The sequence below is a fragment of the Microchirus variegatus genome, assembly GCF_963457635.1.
Source record: "Microchirus variegatus genome assembly, chromosome: 23".
Classification (NCBI taxonomy): Eukaryota; Metazoa; Chordata; class Actinopteri; order Pleuronectiformes; family Soleidae; genus Microchirus; species Microchirus variegatus.
The window spans coordinates 3,251,955-3,274,737 of NC_139824.1; the positions used below are offsets into that span (position 1 = coordinate 3,251,955).

A 22,783-nucleotide genomic window follows, 5' to 3' on the forward strand; every position below is an offset into this window, starting at 1 on the left:
GCTTTTCCGTAGCCCATTGTAACCTTGTTTTTTTCTGTTTAGGTGTTAATGATGGCTTTCGTTTAGCTTTTTTTTTCAATTGACATATCTCGTGTTTCCATGATTCATGATTCATGTCAATCCACTTGGTGCAACAGCTCCTTTATAGTATCTTCACAATCTGACCAATCTGGACATCAGAGGCAGAGTTTAAAATAAATATTTGAGAACAAGTGGAAGAAAGTGAAGACTCACACCTGGAAGAAAAATGGACATAGTGGAGGAGATAAAAATAATTAAATAAACTACTGAAAGCACTCAGAGCATAACCCTACATCAGAGTCCATCATAGTTTCCCACTGACGATACACTTTCCTAAATCACAACGTTAACACATTTTTTTTTTTTTTTTTATAAACAATCCTGAATCAATCGTTATTAGTAGGGACACACTGTATGTTAATCTCCAGAGTTTGAATTACACAACAAAGGCCTTACTGGTGAAATGTACCTTCTGAATACAATATGGAGAGGATGTTAGACATAAACTCGGCCACATCTGTATAAAATGTAGCCCCTGGTCCAGCCTTAGAAGAAGAGGAAAAAAATCCTATTATCCAGATCAACATTTCTGTGCAAGAGGCGAGAGACATTAAACTATATAAAAAGTAATGGGACTACATTTTATGCTGCATTATTTAGCACAATGACAGAAAACTGGCGAGTTTGGTACTTTTTATTTTATCTTGTCTGCTGACTATAATGTTATATGAGTGGTTATTAAAAAATAATAAAACTGATCAGTAAAACGTTATGACATTTTATGCAAACTTAGCCAGCGGACTATAACTTCCTTGGTGTAATTGGTAGTTCTACATTTCCTACTTGGCGCAGCAAACGCTCCCAGGCAAGGCCACCGTACTGCGTCATTCATGACGCCACGGCAAAAACAAGATTGTCTCATGTCTACCTCACATTAAATGTCAAGCAAGTATACATTAACTCGCTCTGATACACAGTCGTTATCGTGGAAACCAAATAGAGCGACAGGGTTAGGTTCGGCTTATGCTTTTATAGCCCGTGGTTGTGCACGAGTGGTTGACTCTTCAATGCTGTTTACATTTGTTAGCATACGGATGCTAGCGTATAGCTAGCTAGCCGATAGCTGGAGCTGACATGGAGGTAATTGATATCAGGAACATCACGCTGGGTTCTGTTAAGTTGACATTTTAACGTTTAGAATCGAGTGAATGTCAGTTTATTCGTTTTATAAAACAGCCTCAACAGTAACATGTATAGCTGGATAAACGCTGCCTTACGACAGTGGCCTAACCCACACAATATGTGGTAAGAGTTTTCCATGAGGACATCTGTGTCTGTCCTACTTGGTTTTCCTACAAACACGCGGAGTTCTGTTTGCTTTTGTGTCTTTTTGATCGAGCACTGGAAGAGTCTACCATGTCGCAACTGGACACTCTGTTAGTGACCTTTCAGACCCAGCTCTCGGATGTGATGGAGACGGTGGTGAAGACAGCCATGTACGAGGTGACGAGGCTGGTGGAGGAAGGCTTTTTGGAGGAGGTGAAGCGCAGGGGACAGGAGGTGGAGTCTCTGATGATGCGGCTTCAGTGGACTGAAAAGAAATTAAGTGATCATGAGGCTAAATATGGAGAAAAGACTGGAAGGTGCGCGGACTGTACCAAGAGGCATGTGAAACTGTGCACCGCCTCTGCAGGGGAAAAATCTAATGACCGACAAGGTTGGTAAAATCAGAAAAACATGAGTGCTGCTGACATAACTCTGGTAACATCTTTTGTATTCAAAGTTCTTTACTTAATTTTTAGACGTGTTAAGGGGCTGTGATGTGAAGAAAGACAACAGTATTGAGAGATGGACAAGAAGTCACAGACAAGAAGTCTTATCGGTGTCAGAACCACAGCCACAGGAGGATGATGATCCTTCACATACTCCCAGCCCTGAGAGGCAAACACAGGTGGGAACATGGCTAAGTTAAAGATGTTTGCATCTTTATTAATAATTTTGATCACAATTGTTACCTTAATTAAACACTAATTTGTGCTCCTGAGTTAAAGTTGAAGAAACAAGTTGATACTGCAAACTGTATTCAAATTCACACAAAGTGTGAGTGCAAAGTCCGTGCAGTAAATTAACTGTACAGGTGTTTTTTGTTTTTTTTACTACTGGCAGGGAACATTAGATCTGCTGGAGCCACCATATTGCTACTGTGGCTGGGCTGTATGTCCAAAAATATTATCACGACAAAATATTTTCACATCAGTGTAATTACTTTGATAAATGTATGATTATTATAAGATTGGTTTTGCTCCCGAGTGAAAATTTAAACTAGTAAGCTGTGATTTTTAAATGCTTAATGGACAGGAAATGACAGGAAATTTGAGGTAAAACTTTCAAAGCAATCGTGTGTTGTTTGCAAAATTTACAAATATCTATCTATCTATCTATCTATCTATCTATCTATCTATCTATCTATCTATCTATCTATCTATCTATTTTGAACCTTTGTTAATTGCATTTGAAGAATAGTAGAATAGAATACATAGAATAGTAATTCTAAATTGAAATATGTTGTACTCCTCTGTTCTACAGGTATGTCCTCTTCAGGCAGCAGGAGAAAAAGACGATGTGGTACCTGCTGTGGATGTGAAGAAAGAGGTTGTTAATGAGCCATCTTGTTCATCTGTGCATATGGGAGGGTGGAGCAGTACTCTTGATGGTGAGTGTTGTGTCATTTCGGTCCATTTCACGCCACATCACACATTACCGTAATTTGACTATTAGGGATGCAATGGTACAGTATGCATCACGGTTTTTGGGCCACGGTATTGGTATGGATTCGATATCTTAAAATAAAACTACTCAGACCAGCAAAGGCAATATTGCATTGTAAAAATAAAAAAACCACAAACTTTATTTTCACAATAGTGCACTATCAAATCAAATGAAACAGCAAACATAAAACCACACAAATTAAAATATATAAAGTTTAGTGCGTTCCAATAAAAAATAAACAACATTTTAACCCACTCACAGAAACTACAACTACAAATACACCATGCTGCTCCAAGTGAAAGAGACGGAAAGAGACTTGCTCTGGGTGGCGCTGTTGAATATCCAACTTCAAACCAACTTCACTGCGCTGCATAACAGATGCTTGCACACTGTGGTTTGTTTGTGTGGTGTTTGTTCATTTTCTAATTCTCATCGTAGTCTTAGCTGAATCCTAAATGATCTCACACAGCGGACTTATATGAAGACGGTGCTGCTTAAAACCTTTTTCAGAGTCTCGTTCACTTCCTCTGATTGACGATGAAGGCAGCATGAGCAGAGTGCTCATGTCTCTGCTCCTGAGTGATCTAATCACGCAGCAATGTGTATTTTAATACATTTTGATGGACTGAAATGTACCGAAATACCATTGTTTGCCGTTGCGTATTGAACAGGGTGTACGGAACGGTTTCGGTAAAATACAGAATACCGTTGCATCCCTATGGACTATTGAGCGCACCTGAATATAAGCCGCACCAACTAAATTTAGAAAGAAAAACAAATGTGCACATAAGCCAGCCTTTGCTCTGGGCACTAGTCCGGGCACATCCGGTTGAGTACAGTGAACTGCAGAAGAAGAAGAATGTCCGTTGCGGAGGTGTTTCACTTGCGACAGTGTCTTCTGACTCTGGGTCCGACTCTGGGTCAAAGGCGTAAAGTCGTGACAAAGCTAGGGAGTCGTGACAAAGATATTTTTAAACATTGTTAAAACAATGTTTTGATAATGAGTAGCAGTGCATCCACAGGGGGAGCTGCGCTTCTGAGAGCTGATGTGCTAACTACGTCACTTCCAGGTACCTGGTCACAGACAGTTGGGAAAGCTCTCGTTGGCTGGCCAATCACAACACTTCTGTCTTCTGGGGGTGAGATTTCGGTCTGAAGCAGCGCGGCTGACTAGTGCTTCAAGAGAGATTTTGATCGGCTCGTTTGCAGCAACTCGGAGGTTTTTGACCATAAAAACAAGTTAAAGGTGCCATATGTAAGAATGTGGCCAAAAACGGTTACTACATTCAAATTCAAAATACCGAGGTCTTTTAGGTTTCGTTTTCTGACCCGTGGTTGCTCAGCAGCTGAGACTACTGACTCAAATGATTGGTAGACGGTGGTAGGTGGCACCACATGCCAAAACATGATTTCAAAACATAAACATGATTTGCAGTCAGCAAAATATTTTTTTCAATGAAAATATTTTAGCTGTTCTGTTGTTGTTGGTGAGTTCAGTTTGTTATATGAACATTATTCCTAAGTCTCTGTGACATATTAAGAGGATTTTATGGCCAGTTGCTTTAGATTTATTACATAATGCACCTTTAATGTATGCAAGTAGACCTCCATAACTCATATATATGTGCGATAGGACCACTCTATGGGAGCTTTAAATGTAACTTGTTTCCTTAATCTCTGATGACATGTCATTGGTCATTTTATGACCTAAGTATTTAATTAAATTTCTTCAGTAACCCTAAGCTAGCTAATTGCATACACATAACAACAGTGGAAAACATGTACAATCACACAGTCCTGGAATTCTTGCTGTTGGTCCACGAGGGGCATCTAGAGAAGGAAGGGACGCAAGCAGAAAGAGGACAGAACAGTGTGAGGTTGGCTTAACCTGTGGCATGTGTATAGAAAGGTTAATATCTTCTCATGCAAGCAATCTCAAATGTATGTTGCACCAATACACTTAGCTTCTGCAATACACAGAATTAGATCATCAATCCTCTTATATAGTGAAGGCTTATTTAGTTGAAAACAATTTCAGTAGATGGAGTATTATGTATTTAAATGTTTATTATTTATTATTACTGAGCTCACTTACACCAACCAAGTTGATTTTTCTGTTAATGGTTTACATTTTACATAAGGCAATTTATTTCATAAAAATAATCCTTGTTTCTGCTCATTTTCCAGGCAAAGTAGGAATCGAATCCCAAAGCACACCAGAGCTTACAGACCCACAACCGAAACCGAGTCAAGAAAGCAGTGAGGAAGTATTGAAAAATATGATGAAGCAAAGCCCACAGATATCACCTGACTTCGGCTTTCCTGAAGAACTGGAGGACACTCACATGCCTGCAGAATCATCACATTTCTCATCTTTGGAAATGGACACTGGATGGTCTGGGCTTCTGCAGAATCACAGACTTGGGCCTGAGAATGATCACGATTCAGGGAATACAAGAGGTTCTTTGAAAGGTACAGAACACGAGCTGTCTGAGTCTGTACTCTCACACGTTCATGCTCAGGTTACTCCAGACAAAGTTCAGAATTCAACTTCAGGAACGTCAAACGTAAGACTGCAAAACAGTACATCTTTGGGTGTGACAATAAAACAGGAGGTAACTACTGATTCTGACGGGTTTGAGGAAGGTGAGTGTATGAAAAAGAAGGAAATGCCAAAGTCTGGCATCTCATGCTCAGTAAAACGGCACAGGCCCAACTCAGCAGCACACAAACATAACCACATTTCCCATAAAGCCACAGTGCAGGAGGCCATGAAGCTGCATCCCAAAGCAACTGCAGGTCTCAAATTGCAAGCTGCTATACAGCACCTCCACCGACCAATGAGAAAAAACTCTCAGACACTCTCGAACAATACCATAGTAGCGTTATCTAGAGCTCATTCTCAAGTTGTCAACCCAAATCCTCTTAACAGATGTCCCTCCACACCCAAAACCTCTCTGCCTCCTCCACTCTCAGCACAGCGGGTTCACCTGAGTGACAAACAAGCTGCAGCACACAACAGAACTGCTGCCCCCTGGGTCAGCATCAGATCCCAGCATCAGTCTGCCAACTCCCAACATGTCGACCACATACTCCATCCAGACTCTCATGCTGGCCCCAGGCACATCCTGCGCTGTAGCCAGTGCGGAAAGTGCTTTCCTCACCCCAGCAACCTGAAGGCTCACCTGCAGACTCATACCGGGGAGCGGCCTTTCTGCTGCTCCCTCTGTGGTCGCAGCTTCACCAAGCTGAGCAATCTCAAAGCTCACCGGCGGGTCCACACCGGGGAGAGGCCGTATTGCTGCTTGGCGTGTGGCAAACGCTTCACACAGAAATGTAACCTGAAACGTCATCAGAGGATCCACCTGGATGTATGATGGTGAACAACCACAGACAAAAAAAGACATAAAAATCACTGTGTTTCTCTGAAAAGAGGATTCAACACTATTTCCTGTGCATTGTAATACAGTCACTCTGATACATTTTGAAAATTCTTCTTGTGTACTTGTCTTTTGAAGTGATTTCTGTGCATTCCGGAAAGTTGCATCTAGAAACAAACTGCTGAAGGTGTTTTAATGTAATGTAAGGACAAAAAAGGTCACGTGCTGTGAAATATTGTATTGTGCACAATGATAGTGCAACTCTCACTTTTTGTCAATAAAAAGTTATTTATTCTGTGAACGCTAATAATATTTGATTATGTTGATTCCAACTTGCCAATGCACACAGAAGCCAAGGATCAAGACCCATGCTCATTCAAATGAGTATGTTGTTTATGATGAGTAAAAGAGTAGTGTGTAACAAACAGGACTGGACCCAGATGCAGTATGGTGGTAACAGTCTTTATTAAGAACACAAAATTACAAAGCTGGCAGGCAGACAGGAACGAAGATCCTCAAATAGCGTATTAACGCAGGCGCAGGATAATAGTGTCACTCCTGACTGGAACAAAAAAGTATTCGTGTTGTGGTGTTTTTATTTGGCCTGACACCGTAGATATCACACTGCACAATGAAATTCTTAATTTGCACGTCTCCCTAGTCACAAAAAAAGTAAAGAAAATCTAATAAAAATATATATAACAGAAAATATAATTTTAAGAAAACTAGAATAAAATGTAAGTTAAATGTAGAGATTAAAAATATAAACTTGGCAAACATTTGACTGAAGTATAAAAATGGAATCTTGGAACAGATCCATGTCAAGGCAAGTGGACAATATTGCACAATTGATTCTCGGTGAACAGAGAGTTGCAGCACCGTTTGTAATGTTAATCAGTTCAGGGATGTGGGCGGGGTCTTGATGAGGGAGCCTGATGGCCTGTGGGTAAAAACTGTTAGTCATCCTTGTGGTTCTGGATCTCAGACTCTGGTAATGTCTGCCTGATGGCAGCAGCGTGAAGAGTCTGCTGTGGGTGTGTACCGTCTTTGATGATGATGTTGAGGACTCTTGACCCTGGTGGAGAAAATATCCTGAAGTGAGTGGAAGTCTGCTCCAGAGATGTACTGTGCAGTTTTGACCACCCACTGGAGAGCCTTCCTGTCTTGGGCAGTGCAGTAACCATACCAGACTGTGATGGAGCTGGTGAGGATGCTCTCGACCGTACACCTGTAGAAGTTGCTGAGGATTTTGGATGACATGCCAAATTTTCTCAGTTTTCTGAGGAAGTACAGTCACTGCTGGGCTTTTTTAATCCTCTGCTGTGCGTTGTGAGACCAGGTGAAGTCTCGCCTATGCACAGCGGCATGTGCTGCACTCTCTTCCTCCTTGGGCCAATGATCATCATCTTCTTGTTCTTTTCTGCATTCAAGGAGAGATTATTGTCCTGACACCAGGCCACAAGTTCTACCACCTCTCTCCTATACGCCGTCTCTGACCCACCAGTGATCAGGCCGATACATTTCTTATTTGAGATGTACAGTTCCTAACTCTGACTGACTGGGGTCTGTCTCTGAGGAAGCTCAGCACAGTGTTTTTACACCATTTTACACCTTTTATAGTCTCACAAAAAGACACACTCTTGAAATTAAATAAATTATATACATTTTTTTCACTTAAGTTAAATACTAATTAAGTAATTGGCCAGTGAATCTTAAAACAAGCCATGCAATGGTCACATTTAAAAGTAAAATAATCAACATAAATTAAAAATTGGTAGTGTCCCCTCATCTGCCTCATCTGGTGCAGCCAAACGGCCCTTTTATTTCTGCGCAACGCCCCTGCGCTGTTCTCTTCTCCCTCTCCTGCGCCGCTCGTCGCTCTGTGCTTCTGCGTCTCCAAGCGGTCTCTTTCAATTTTCAATCGGCTCGTTTACAGCAAGTAGGAGGTTTTTGACCATAAAAACAAGTTAATATATGTTAGTAGACCTCCATAACTAACATTTATGTGCAACAGGACCACTCTGTGTGACCTTTAAGAGAAACGATACTAGAGTGCCTAAAAGATGTTAAAGGGACACTGTGTAGTATTTATGGGTTTATATAACCCAAAATCCACTTTTTTATACATATTATGTGCTCCTGCATTGTCTAGTCGCTGTATAATAGTTTTTGTTTCATTTTCGTAGTGTTACAAAAAGTCATGTAAAATAACATGGTCGCGGGCCGCGGTCGCATAGCCACTGTTAGCAGCGAGACGCCATGTTTCTACCGGAGCCTGTAAGGACAAACGCGAGAGAACAAATCAAGCGTCTCTTTACTTGTAGCAGAAGTCCCGCCTCCACTCTCTCCGCTTCGTCTGCTACGGCCGCGGTAGCTCGCCCTCTCCCTCGCCTCACGAACCTCATCTGCTGACACGGAGAAAGACGACGAGGACGACATTTGACCAGCTGCGGATACCGTAGCGCTCAGGGAAGGGAGGGGGTGAGAAGAGGAGCAGTTCTTTGTTGTAAATTTCAGCCTCTCCTCTAGATGGCACTATAAACTACTTACTTCACCTTTAAGGCATGGATGGGATTTAATTTTTTTTCAACTTAAATGGAGAAAAAACTGAGGTCATGATGTTTGGTCCCAGTCGAGCCTGTGGGGTCTCTTCTATAGACCAGGGGCCTCATGTACAAAGGTTGCTTACGCACAAAAACGTGGCGTACGTCCTTTTCCACGCTCACGTTCAGATGTATGAAACGACATGACCGTGAAAATGTGCGGTGCCCACGCCAACTTAATGGCATGGCGTACGCACGTATCTCCAGCTATTGTTCCTTTGGCGACACTTAGTGGTGATGCTGGGAAACTGTTAATAATGTGAAAACATGTAGTCAACAGAGTGATGTGTACATCAGAGACACACTTATGAACAATTAACACCTTGCAAATGGTGCAATCCGATGTGAGCGAGTATTTAGGAAACGCAAGGATTTATTTGCAAACGATGATAATTGGCTCATAAGCCGATTGCGGTCAGGAGTGTGTCAACCCTGAGCCGAGCCACGCCAACTGTGTGGGACGGAATCATCCGAATGTCATCCAGGTTCTTCACATTCCCATACAATGCTGTTAAACAGGCCAACATTAAATGTTGATGGATGGCTTCTGGGTGAGTAAATAGTTTATTCTTTTAATTGTCCCGTATGTAAACGCGCAATGCACATTTGGGCATATGCAAATTGATTTGCATATGTAAATGGAATCGTGGACAGGGAGGAGTTTGGCACCTCTGCATGTGCGCTCAATTTCACGTTGATTTAAGATGGACAAAGGGAGCGTGTTTGGATCCATGCGTACGCACACTTTGATACATCTGAATTTATTTGTGCATATGACCGTTTCTGGGTTTTGGCGTACGCCAAGTTTCAGTAGGAAATCCACGCACGTCTTTGTACATGAGGCCCCTGGGCTCTCTGCAGTCATATGTAAAACCTAGTCACAAACCATGGTGTAAAAATGGACAGTGATTTTAAACTTGATGAACAGATAAACTCAATAGTTAAAATCAGTTGTTATCATTTGAGGCTTTTATCTAAAATTAAATCTGTTGTATCTTTTAATGGTTTTGAGTGCTTGATTCATGCTTTTATCTCGACCCAGTTGGACTACTGCAGGCATGCCCAAAGTCCGGCCCGGGGACCAATTGTGGCCCATGTTCAAATTTTCACCGGCCTGCACCCTCTGTTATAAAATCAATGATATGTGGCCCACCTGTGTGACGTCTTCGCATTAAAACCACTGTTTTTGAGCCAGAACTGGACTACATACTGCAGTCAAGATCTCAGTATCACACTTCACATTAGTGCAGACATGATTTGTGAATAAATTCTAAAATCTTAATGAATTGATTTTCTGTGATGATCAAAACTACCGTTTTGAATGATGAAGTTTACAGTGAGCATTTAATAGTGAATAATATGTAATGTTTCAAATGAACTGAGATATGTTTAATATTCTCTAAAGTGTTTCTTTCCAGACAGACTTTTTCTTCATTTTATGTGGTCTTGAAATACGAAAGGCAGAGGGATTTTGGTAAAAACTTGAAAATAAAAAGAAATGAAGGATGTCATTAGCAATAAAAATGTCATAAAGTAGATAATTTGTATTTAATGTTATTGGTTCAAAGAATGTCAGGCTGAATGGTCGGCCCCCACATGTTTCACCTTACCAAATCTGGCCCTCTTTGCAAAAAGTTTGGAGACCCCTGGACTACTTTAATGCACTTTACACTGGCATTAACCAGGCCTCCCTCGCTCGCTTGCAGTTAGTCCAAAACGCGGCTGACAGAAACTCGTAAGCATGACCACATTAACACCATTCTCGCCTCCCTCCACTGGCTCCCTGTCCATTTTAGAATACATTTTAAAATGTTATTGTTCAGAAACCGAACAGGCTTTTCAGCTTTGACATAGAGTTGGTGTTGCAACAATCTCTCCAGTACCTGACGGACATGATTGGTGTGGGTGACATGATCTGGGGAAAAAAATCAGGATATCTTCTAGGTAGACAAACATGAAGACGTAGTATATCGTGGAGGACGTCATTAACGAAGGCCTGAAAGACAGCCAGGGCATTGGTGAGTCGGAACGGCATCACCAGATATTCGTCACCACTCCATTCGTCCCCCGCCCTGACCCGGACCAGCTCACTGAACAGATACCTCTACGCCATGGCATTAAAACGGGTTATCCATGGAGCGCAGTGAACTTTATCCTTGCAATTAACCAATGGTTGGAATGGAAACCATCTGCCCGAACGCTGATGATGTGCAAAAGTAGTCACGTCAGGAAAACACCATTCATGACATTCTTAACAAAACTGATGCCTTCCTCGAGTGGTTGGGTCTGCAGGTGAAATAATCAAAATGTGCTGTGCTCTGTGAAAAGGAGGAGCGGTGGAAACCGGTACATCACGTCTGACACTGTGGTCAGCAACATCGGAGCTCCGCAGGAGACTGTGCTGTCCCCCATCCTCTTCACCCTGTACACTGTGGACTTCTGCTACAACTCTGAAATGTGTCACATTCAGAAGTTCGCAGACGGCACGGTCTTCATGGGGTGTATCAGAGACAACGAAGAGGAGGAATATAGGAGCCCGGTGAGGAACTTTGTGGTCTGGTTCCACAATAACAGCCTGCAGCTCAACACCTAAAAAATCAAGGAACTGGTCATCGACTTTGGGATGGACACACCCAGTTCTTATAGGAGCAGAGAAGGTGGAGGTCATACAGACCTACAAATACCTTGGGCTGTGGCTGGACAACAAGCTGGACTGGACAAGCAACACGAGGCAGCTGTACAAGAGGCTGTGATTTATATTTTATGGTCTTCCCTGTGTCCTGTAAACAGTTTTAATTTAACAGTGCTGTCTGTGAATGCTGGAAATGTTAATTTCCCAGAGGGAACCTCCCAAAGAGATTAATAAAGTCGTCTGTCTATTTCAGCGCTCGCAGTGCACATTATACACTTGTGCGGGAACCAGCTTCCACTTGCTCGTGGAGTGCTTCTATGCGCGCAGGGAAAGATTTTGACAGAAATTTTAGAATAACAAGATTTATTATTCCAAGTTTCCGTGGTGCTGAGTTTCAATGCTGAAGCACCCCTAAAAACGGTCTAGCCTTGCCCATGTTCTACTGTATTTACTCAAGAGTGACTTGTTTCAGCAAATAGTTCTGGACTAAAATTCCTGAAGTGTCTCCAGTTGAAAAACTGAAAGTACTTAGATGATAATGTTTATGATAATACAGCTCTTTAAAGCAAAGGAAGAAAAACACAATATGTTTTCCACCAATATTGCAGTATCCCAACTGACCACTTGGTGTCAGCCTTCCACCTGATTTTGTCCAAATATCCTCAGAAGTGATTTTCAGATGTTTTCTTGTCTTCTAATGCATTAATTGAACAGACCTCTTATAAACTAAGCATCACCATTAGAGTAATAATTACATTGTGTGCCTATAGATGCTGTCTTAAGTTGATCCGTTTGCTGGAGCCTGTGTGTGTTAGTTATATTACACCTCACGTTCAGCAATAAGTATGATGTTCTTGTATCTGTTGAGTCAGAGCAGGTCAGTGCAGGTGGAACAGCTGATAACATTTTAATCTCATTTCCAAGGTGAGAAAAAGAGCTTGCAAAGACACACTCACACACACACACACACACACACACACACACACACACACACACACACACACACACACACACACACACACACACACACACACACACACACACAGATATTTAAGCAGCACTTCTGTTCTAGATGATATATCTTATTCTTCATGTTTGAATCCAATAACAAGAGAAGTTGAAGAGCGAATGAGAAATACCTTTACTGAGCTGAATTTACAGTGAGCATTACAGATAATGGTGGCTGTGTGAGGGGAATATTGGATTGCAATTGCAAGAAGTGTGCTTTTAATGAGCTACAAAACAGGAGTTATAATATATAGTATATGAAACTCCTGTGTTTCCTCTAATTGGATCACATTTTTCTTTTGATGATGTGTAATTACTGAAAAACCTCTACCAGCAGAGTACTTCTATTTCCCCACTGCTTCGTGGTAGCATTCTGTGTGCACGCACCCTCTCTTGCCCTTCAGAGAATGGTCACCCTGAGGCATCAGTATTGTGATGAACAAGAGGCTGTGTTTCTGTGTGAAGCGTTGCTCTGTTTGTCTCTGCTGCTGGCCACGTATATAAAAGCTATGCACTGAGCTGCTGTTAAATTAGATTTGCTTAGAAAAAAAGGCGACATACTGGTATGGAAAAGGTTATACAAAGAAAGGGAGTCGATGGATCTGGGCGCTGATGGGGCACATATGATATTGTTACAAGTTTTGTATAAATTGGCAACTCTTACGGATGTATCACTGAGCGAGATAGCCAGCTTCCAGTGCTTTGTTGTATGTTTCACCAACTAAGACCTGTAGGAAAGTCACTGGGATTAAGAAGGGTGTAGAATGTGATATACTGTGTTACGAAAATAAGTGAAACATCCCACAGCGTCTCAAAATCATGTGTGTTCTTCTTTTGGCTTCTCCCTTTAAGGGTCACCACAACAGATCCTCTGCCTCCATATTGGTGTATACATGAAAAAGAAAATTGGTAAACGCAGATGTAAGTTTCAAAAAAAATATACAACCAAAAAAAAATAATGGCTAATAACCATAATCTTTTCCTAAACCTAAAAACCAGACCCTGATCACCACAGGGCCTCACACCTGATTCCAATGGTCAACTCATAATCTGCCCCTGCTGAAGCCTGATAATGATTCAGGCATGCTGGACAAAGGAAACCTTTAAAACATGCAGAGCAGTGGGACCCTTGGACCAGGGTTGAGAAATACTGGCATAGAACATATACAAACATGTAACAAAAAGGAAAATAAAAAGAATAAAAAACAACAGTGCTTTGCAGGGATTACGTTAAAGTGTTAAAATAAGAGACAATCATGAGACGATTATGAGAATTGGATATGGTTTGTATGTAGTGTTCAATGTCTTTTACAAAAACAAGACCCCAAATATTGCCAAATTTGTAAATGTGTTTCACTTATGTATGAAACATTTTGCCAAAAATCAATAGATTTATAATCAAGAAGCAAAGCTATGATAGGTTTTGAAGCAAAGCTACAATTAGTGTCAGCAAGAGTTTTTCTTTTCTTTTTTTTAACCTGTCTTGTCCAGTACCTTAGGCATGAACTATGGTTGACTGCATGTCTGTGTCGAACAGATTTTGCTGTTTGCAGGACGAGTAATTACAGGACTGTTATACCCGTCTTGCTATTTATGTATGTTTTTTATTGATTTGTATATTTATTAGGTGGTGTGGGAGGACCGGGCTGGACAGGGGGGTGGGGGTGGGTAGACAGACAAGGGAGGTGTGAGAGAGATGGGGGAAAGTGAGAGAGCGAGGGAGAGAGAAAGAGAGACACTAGATAGAAGTTAGTAGCATAACACAATAAGGCAATAATCATAACATTATAACATTAAAGCGGACCTAGACCGGAAGTTCCAATTAACACTGTTTTTTAGTGTGTATCTGCGTCATTACCTTGTTTACGAAGCCCTGAAGTTTCGAAACAAACAGTTCAGCCACTGCTGAGAACGCTGTGTTTTATTGTAATCTCGGGCTCAGCGAGATGCGTACATTGAATCGCAGAAGAAGAATAACGTCTGTTGTGGAGGTGTTTCACGAGCGACAGTGTCTTCTGACTCTGGGTCAAAGTCATAAAAGGGACTGCGGCGGGGAGTCGTGACAAAGCTATTTTTAAACATTGTTAAAACAATGTTTTAATAATGAGTAGCAGTGCACCCACCGTTCCAGAGGGGGGAGCTGCACTTCTGAGAGCGGGTGTGCTGAATATGTCACTTCCGGGTATTGGCCAATCACAAGACAGTTGGGAAGGCTCTACGCTGACTGGCCAATCACAACACACTCTGTGAGATTTATGTCTGAAATATCGTGGCTCAGCACAGCGTCAGAAAAGAATGTACGTATTTAAGTAGACCTCCATAACTAACATGTGCAACAGGACCACTCTATGTGAGCTTTAACATCACTGATGTGTTTGAATAAGTGCCGTACCATTAGTATTTGTTAACAACCACATATAGAAAAGGGGAGCTAGTTTACAACGGCTGTATCACTTTATATTGGTTCTATCATCAACCAGAATGTGTATCTGTATGTCTGTGTATTCACGCATCCATGTATATGTATGTGCGGGGGTTGTCACTTGGCCTGGTCGGGAATCCGTGGTGAAAACCGTGTCGCCGCCATTCAGCCCCCCGGGAGAAAGCCGCCAGTAACCCAGGCACTTGGAGCGTCCACCGGCCACCCGGGCCAGGAGAAACACGCAGCCGCCAGACCCAGGGCCAGCTGCAAGTCCACCCCGCACGAGATCAGGGCGGGGAGCTGCAAGGTAGGAGCCCCCCCTCCCGCGCCCCCCAGGAGGCGTGGGCACAGACCAATCCACCACATGCCCAGGCAGGTCCTGAGGCCACCCAGGCCCCCAGGGCAATCCAGCCCACCACCAGAGACAGTGGAGCCTCCCCCAGACCGCCCCCCAGGAGGCAGGCCGGAGCCCGCTACAGCTACCACCAACGCCTACCTCGGAGCCAACCACACGACTTCTCCCCCAGAGGGAAGCAGGCAGAGGCTCACGTAGGGATCCCACCACCCCTCCTAGGAGTCATGGCAAGCTACCGCCAGGTCCCCTGGGGCTCCCTCCGACAGACCGACAGCCTCCACCCACCCCCACCCCCCCCCCCCCCCCCCCCGCAGCCGCCAGCGCCCCGAGGCTCCACAGCCACCCCCCAGTCCAAACCGCCAACCCCAGCTCAGCCGAGAGGCGGGTGGGACTCATGGACCTGGGAGGTCCGGGAGGTCGCCCCCCCCCACGTCCATCCGTTTCACTGAAAATACCAAATCACATGGCAACACCGGTTTCCTCAGTCACTCACACACACAAACACCCGCACATCAAAAGTAATCACACACACTGAGGGAGGGAGAGAGATCTACAAGTGAACACATATGACCAAGGATCATAACAATTTCCAAACATTAACCAAGGTGCACAAGAAAAGGAAGCAGATGAAATGCCTCGAAGAACACAGCTGTTTGTGTGCAGACGCAGAACTAAATTTAACAGTTTTAATCTCAAATGCACATCACAGGTTTGACACTCCATACCTCATGATTTTTAAATTTACGAGCTAATTTGTAATATGAGCAGTGCCTGACTGCACTTGGAAAATAATGCCTCCTGCCATTTGAATTAATAGCTATTCTTTTTAAAAGACGTGTAGTTTCTCTCCTCTGTATCAAATCTTTCCATTATTAAATTCAGAGATTAACAGGCTATGGAGTGCATCATGGAAAATTTATGCCGAGTGTTGCAAGGGTAGTGTGCCTTATTCAGAACACCTTCATATTTCATAAAAGCAGCTCAGGCAGAAGAAATTGAAGTTTGATGTGTTCTTCATTGTAACTCTTATTACTGTTTCCTGTATGTCCACCAGATCCATCAGTTTTAAGTCCTTGAGCTTCACCTTCTTTTTTTATTGTGTATCAAAGAATAAGCATAGCTGTGAAAATGCAGCACTTTCCTTGTCTCTTTTAAGATATTATGAACAGAGTCTGTTTTTTTTTTGTTTTTTTTTGTTAACCCTTTAAGAGAGCTCTTCAATTTGGCTTGGTGCTCAGTGAAACTGATGTGATGGACTTGATGCTATTACTAAATTCAGTCTTGTCCTTTGGAGTTTGTTATTTGTCAATCCAGAAATAAAACATGTGCCCATTTGTTTAATGTTTCAGCGATAACATAGATACTGATATTGACAATGGATTAAGATGTTTATTTTTGTTTATTTTTATCATATCATATAAGATTGATTCTCATCTTCTTATTATATTGTATCTTATCTCGCCTTATTGTATTGTGCCTTGTCTTTAGAGGTGGGAATCGCAGGGTACCTCGCGATACGATGCGTGATACATGATCCACAATATTATCACGATATAACGATTTTGTCATAATCAATATATCGCAATATCTGTAGAAATATATCTGAAGAAAACAATACGTCCATCAAAACTTAAAAGTGCAGGATTTCTCTATTTAATCATTTAATGTAGTTTTCTCTACCATTATCCCACGGTGAACTCCCTCTTATTCAGCCAGGTAACTTCTGCCCAAGTTTTCCTCATTCATTTGAGCAGCCCCACCATTAGGAGACATGAAGTAACGATGCCAGGCAAGTGGAACTAGCATGGACTGTTTACTTTATAGCACCTTAATTTATTAATTAAAATATCAGTTTTTGCCGGGGCATATTGATTATTGCATTGCATGAGGAAGGACGGTGATATATCACCAAATGGATATTTTGATCCACTCCTACTTGTTGTGTTGTGTCATGTCTTACCATGCAGAACTCTACGTATTGTATCTCCACAGCCACCCCCCAGTCCATTGTATCTTATTCCTACCTTACTTCAATACCTAACTCAGCTTACCTTGCCAAGACAATGGTAACAACACAGGTACTTTCACTTTTCTTTTTCTTCTTTGTTGTTTTGCAACATTTGGATCCTTAATGTTGTATGACTGCCTTCTTCTCTCTCCATTCTGTCTTCTCATGGGCAAACAGAATAATGCAGTTGCTCTGTGCAGGAAAATGGAATCATCATTTTTCCCAGTTGTGAGAAGAATAACACGGTGAAATCAAGGCTTATATGGGACCAATCCAAACACAGATAGCATTGTTTTTCTATCACCATCACACAATGTAATCAGTTTGAACATGACACACTTACTTTTCTGTAAAATACAAGCACATGCCACTTTATTAGGAACACTTCTTGTTGTAACGAGTGGTTATTTTAATTACTGTTGCCTCTCTTTCATTTCAAAACCACTGTGGTTATTCTCCTCTGACTTCTTGCATAAACAAAGCATTTTTGCCCACAGTACTGGACATGTTCTCCTTTTTGGACCATTCTCTGCAAACTGTACTAATAAATGTGAGTGATTAGAGTTTAGATTCTCTGCCCAAGGCCGACCTGGACCCTGCCCGACCCGGCCCCGCCAATATCCTCGCCCTTGATCAAGCATTTGTGTTTTTTCTCCTTTGTCGTGTTCGTGTGGTATGTAATAGCACATCGTATTGCGTGAAGGTAAAAACCTGCGGCCGTGAACGCATCATTTCAAAACCAGGAAGCGTATCGTCATTAGCAACATATGCGTTCATGGAAGCGGAGCTCAGTGGCTCTGTTATTGACGTGGACATGTGTGTACATTTACGGCTCAAGTATTAAAAAATTAATCGGGCACAGGCTCGTAATTACAGTTAAGGTGTTGGGCCGGGAGGGGCTCGGATACAACATGCTCAGGTAGGGTCGGGCTTGATTTTTGGGCCCGATCTAAGGTCTACAGTAGATGAGCAGTTCTTGAAATGGTCAATAGCTGAATCACTTTTCTCCATTCTGATGCTCTGATGCCCATATGACTGACTGACATTTGCATCAACAAGCAGTTGAGTATGTGTACCCAATTAAGGGGCCTCAAATAGTCTTGATTTTGCGTTACTGTTGTGTCAAAGTTACAAACAGTCCCTTCCCTTTGCACCACAAAGACCAACCAGGTACTGAAGACTAAAAAAGCTTCCTTGAACAACAGGTGACCTTTTTTGTGAGGTTTCTGACTAAAGGAGCAAGGTCAACTGCATGGTTCTTTTAAGCGTAGAGATCTCTTCATTCTTTGTTAAACATTGCTCTCAGCAGCCTTTTTTTTTGCTGAGTTTCAAGAGCAAACTCTTAGCAGAGAACATTAAGTGCCATCGGGAAGCCTCCTGGTGGAAAGATAAAATACACTGTGAATATTGTCCCTGAACACAAATAAGCACGACTGTACCCAGTCTCAGAGACTGACAGTACTCACTTGACAATTGGACATGTGTATGAAAAGGACAATTATTTGTATTAATCTCTCTTTGCACATAAGTGTACACATAACATAACACATAACAGCTGTGAAATAGAGTCAGGCATACTGGTGTGTTTGTTCAGTAATAGCTCTGACTCTTTCCACTGCCAGTCGCACAGTTTGACACTTGTTTGTTCCTCCACTTTAGTAGAAGCTTCTGAAAACACACAAAAGCTTGTCTTACTGTGTGTGTAAGTAAGTGCACTTAGCAGTGAATGAAAGAGAAAAACCACGTTTCAATTCTTATCACATTATTATTTATCAAACAAAGCATCTGCTGGCTCTAGGTTGACTAACCCAAGGTCTGCGCTTTCAGAGGGCATGTCTCAATCCTTAAATACTCCCACTCTGCTCACACACTTGGAGGCTATTTTATTGATTCACTCACGATACGCGAACGTACTGACACAGAACTCACGTAGCTAGCGCTGTCACTGACTCATCATGATTCGCGAACACAGAACTGTCACAGATTCACGTCCTCAGCGAAACAGTCGCGGCGGCGGCGCGCTGCTGTGTGTCTATAGTAGAAGACTTCTACAGAAACGGATGACAAGTTGGCGTCCTTTTCTCCAAGCTAGCGGCTAATGTTGAGTCAAGCGAAGCCACTTGAAAACAAGCACACACACACACACACACACAGGAGGTGAATCCCGTTCGCGCTGTCACTCACTCACTGACCCGCGAACGTACTGCACTCAGGGAGGAGGTGAGTCACGTAGCAGGGCACTGGGCTCATGCTAAGCACTGAACGATTCGGTGAACAAATCTTTTGAACAAATCATTTTGATGAACTGATTCAGTACACTCAAATGAACTGCCTGTCCCATCACTAATATGCACATGCTTTTGTTGCCTCAGATTCAGTCTCCCTCTTAAATTATAATCTCCTAGTCTGTCATTCAACCATGTTTGAAGTGGGTTGTTTCTTGCTTTATATATCATTTGTAAAGTTTTAAAAATCTTCTAAAAGTCCATAAACTTTAAAGTTTTTAACTTGAGAAAAATGGTTAGTGTGATCATACTACATCATTAACTTTTTTGATGGTTGAAGCTTTTATAGACACTGAGTTGCAGAACAGGTGCGACCCTATGCACTGTTATGCTGTGGTGCAACATTTTCAGCATAGCACAGCACTGGTCATTTTGCACTGCACTGTGAGCACCCAGAATCCTGGAAAGTGCCATTTCAACTTATTTCCCCTCATTAAGCTGTAGGCATGTGCCCACACACACGGCCAACGCGCAGTGACTACTGTCATCACTGTCATTGGGCAACAGTTTTATTATGATGTTTAAGTACTTATTCTATGTCCTTGACAGGAAGCAGAAATGTTGCTGCTGTGCCAGCATTTACATAACAGTGACAAAGTATATGACACTCACACATTTGGTTTGTCTTGTTCCGTCTGTGCTTTACTCCAGCACTAATTAAGTGTGCATAATTAAGCATAATTACAAGCTTCCAAGTGAGATACCAATTTATAGTAAAAGTGAACTTTCAACATGCTGCATGAAAGTTTCACTTTTCATTGCATTTTCATTGAAAATGTAATATTTTTTTTTTGTCTTGTCTCACTGACAAGTTACAACTCACAACAAACTCCATATCACAACATACAACCAAGGCTGATGGAGATTTTTTCAGATGTTTGGTTACAAACTAGGGATGACTTTTTCATGTCCGACACTGATCAAACTCAAGTATCTAATGTTACTGTTTTTCAGTCTGTGCATAGTGAACATGTGTCACGTCCTCTGCTTCCTCTGGGTGGCGTAGTTCTCCCTGTTTGTATTTTCTTTTGGCTGCTCTTGTTCTCTGCCTCTCCCTAATGTGTTTCAGGTGTGGATCATAATCATGGGGTGGAGCCACCGTCTATAAGAGCAGATCTCCCTGCAGTGTTCGGTCTCTCTCTCATCTGAGGTGTGTCTCCACACCAACTGAAGCGCCTGCCATTTTCCTGTTTTTGTTATGTTTTCACATTCCTGATTTGAATTAAATTCCCTGTTTAAAAATAATTTTTGTAAATAAATTCCTCTAGACACATGCTCCTTTTGACTTTGGACATTATCTGATCAAACTCAAAAACAAAATGTTTCCTTGAGGGTAATTTTACTGCATTGACTTGAATCTTAGGGCTAGTACACACAAGAATGAGTTTAGGAGGTGTTTTGTATCATTTTGCTTTTTTATCCAGTGCGCCGAGCGGGGAGGGAGTGACTAGTAAGAGTAGTAAGAGGAACTGTGTCTGCCGTGTTGCTGTGATTCGTTCGCGTGGTCAGTCACTGATTCAGTCATGATTCGAGAACGAACTGACACACAGAGCTGGTGAACTGTGGCTGAGGACATGAATCTCGTCCGCGCTGTCACTCACTCTATGACCCGCGGCGCGAACGTACTGCAGTCAGGGAGGAGGTGAGTCACGTAGCAGGACACTGGGCTCCTGCTTAGCACTGAACGATTCGGTGAACAAATCTTTTGCACGAATCATTTTAATGAACTGATTCAAGTATTTCAGTACACTCAAATGAACTGCCGATCACATCACTAGCCGGAACCGGTGTAGTGTGGAAATTTAAGATAGTGTTCCTGACCCTTGTCGTTCTTCCACCATATTGGATTGAATAGAAAGCAAAACTAAACTTTCACAGGTCACAAGTTTTGTCCGATCATCGCAAAACTTGACATACATGATCCTTGGACCAAGCCTCACAAAAGTTACCAGGAGGAATTTTGATTTTCAGAAGAATTTGCCTGTCACAGCCAGACGAAATCAGCGGCATAGCCGCCAAACAGGAAGGAAGGAAGGAAGGGAGGGAGAGAGAGAGAGATATTTTGGAATTTAAAAAAATATTTTGTTATTTTTAGGCAGTGTTTTTTCAACTGTACACATTGTAAAATTAAGTACCTAATTAAATTATTTAAAAATATTCAGACATCACAACATAAAGATAAAACATTTACATGAGATAGTCTACATCAGGGGTCACCAACCTTTTTGAGACAGAGAGCTACCTTAAGGGTAAAAAATAATATGGAGGGCTACCACATTAACATTTTTTTTTTTTGTTTACCATTTAAATGATTAATATTATGCATTTAACTGCATACACATTCATTCCAGTGCTTACTCCTAACGATTACCAGTTTTTATAAACAATATCAAAGATATTTTACTGAGCGATCATACAGATACATGCAAGTGAGGTGAAGTGAAGTGAGCCCGCGGGCACCGTATTGGCTGCCTGCGGGCTACCAGGTGCCCGCGGGCACCACGTTGGTGACCCCTGGTCTACATAAACAGTTTCTCCGGCTGAACATAGAATATTTTTAAAACACCACAGATCTTCTAGACTGGTCCTCTAGACCGTCAGGCAGCCTGAGTCCATCACCCAGCTTCTCCCTGACCATCAGAGCCGTCCAACCCCGGAGCTCTGTCATTATGCACGCTGTTTAAATCATGGAGAAGCTCCAGGAGGGTCATCTCTACTGCCAGCTGGGAGTTTTGGTCAATACTCACCTGAGGGAGACCCTTGAAGAAGCTGCTGTACAATAGGCACTCTTTAAACAAACATTTTCGATAAAAACGGAGCAGGAGACAAGACAGTGATCAGTAAAACCCATAGGCTGAATAAAACACCTTTTAAAAATATTAAAATGATGATTAAAACAATAAAAAATGGTCCAGTCTGGAGTGTGTGACAGATGTGTGAAAAAATGCTGCATATTTACAGTGGAAGTGCTGTATACATGTGTGTTTGAAGACGTGATTGGGTGAATGGCAAAACTGAAGTGCCAATAGCTTTGACTAGTCAAGGTTACATATACTGACAATTGACGTCAAAATCCCACTATTGTCCCACTCTGTTTTGTTGTTGTGTTGTGTTTTATTATTTATTATTTAACTCTCTTTAAACATTGTCTTGCTAATTTTAAACTGCCAAATTCAAGATGAGACAAGCTGATAAAAATAATATTCATCACCTTTATTAATTAGTGTTAATTAGATCAATTTTTAGATTTTCCCTCCTCAAGCTGTATTTTTCATTTTTTTTACTGAAAGTTGTTGGAGC

General features: G+C 41.9%; 1 protein-coding gene across 1 annotated transcript; it reads left to right on the top strand.

Annotated features, from left to right (window-relative positions):
• Nucleotides 1–935: 935 nt before the first annotated feature.
• On the top strand, nt 936–6,175 carry LOC310943858 (uncharacterized protein). The gene is made up of 4 exons (XM_083909532.1): nt 936–1,738; nt 1,824–1,972; nt 2,608–2,734; nt 4,978–6,175. The coding sequence occupies exons 1-4, from the start codon at nt 1,438–1,440 to the stop codon at nt 6,165–6,167; spliced, it is 1,767 nt and encodes a 588-aa protein (XP_083765658.1). The 5' UTR covers nt 936–1,437; the 3' UTR covers nt 6,168–6,175.
• Nucleotides 6,176–22,783: the final 16,608 nt, after the last annotated feature.

Coding starts and splice junctions, on each gene's coding strand:
- LOC310943858 (XM_083909532.1), top strand. CDS start 1,438: ATGTCGCAACTGGACACTCTGTTAGTGACCTTTCAGACCCAGCTCTCG. Junction 1,973..2,607: donor GCCCTGAGAGGCAAACACAG/GTGGGAACATGG, acceptor TCTGTTCTACAG/GTATGTCCTCTTCAGGCAGC. Junction 2,735..4,977: donor GTGGAGCAGTACTCTTGATG/GTGAGTGTTGTG, acceptor CTCATTTTCCAG/GCAAAGTAGGAATCGAATCC.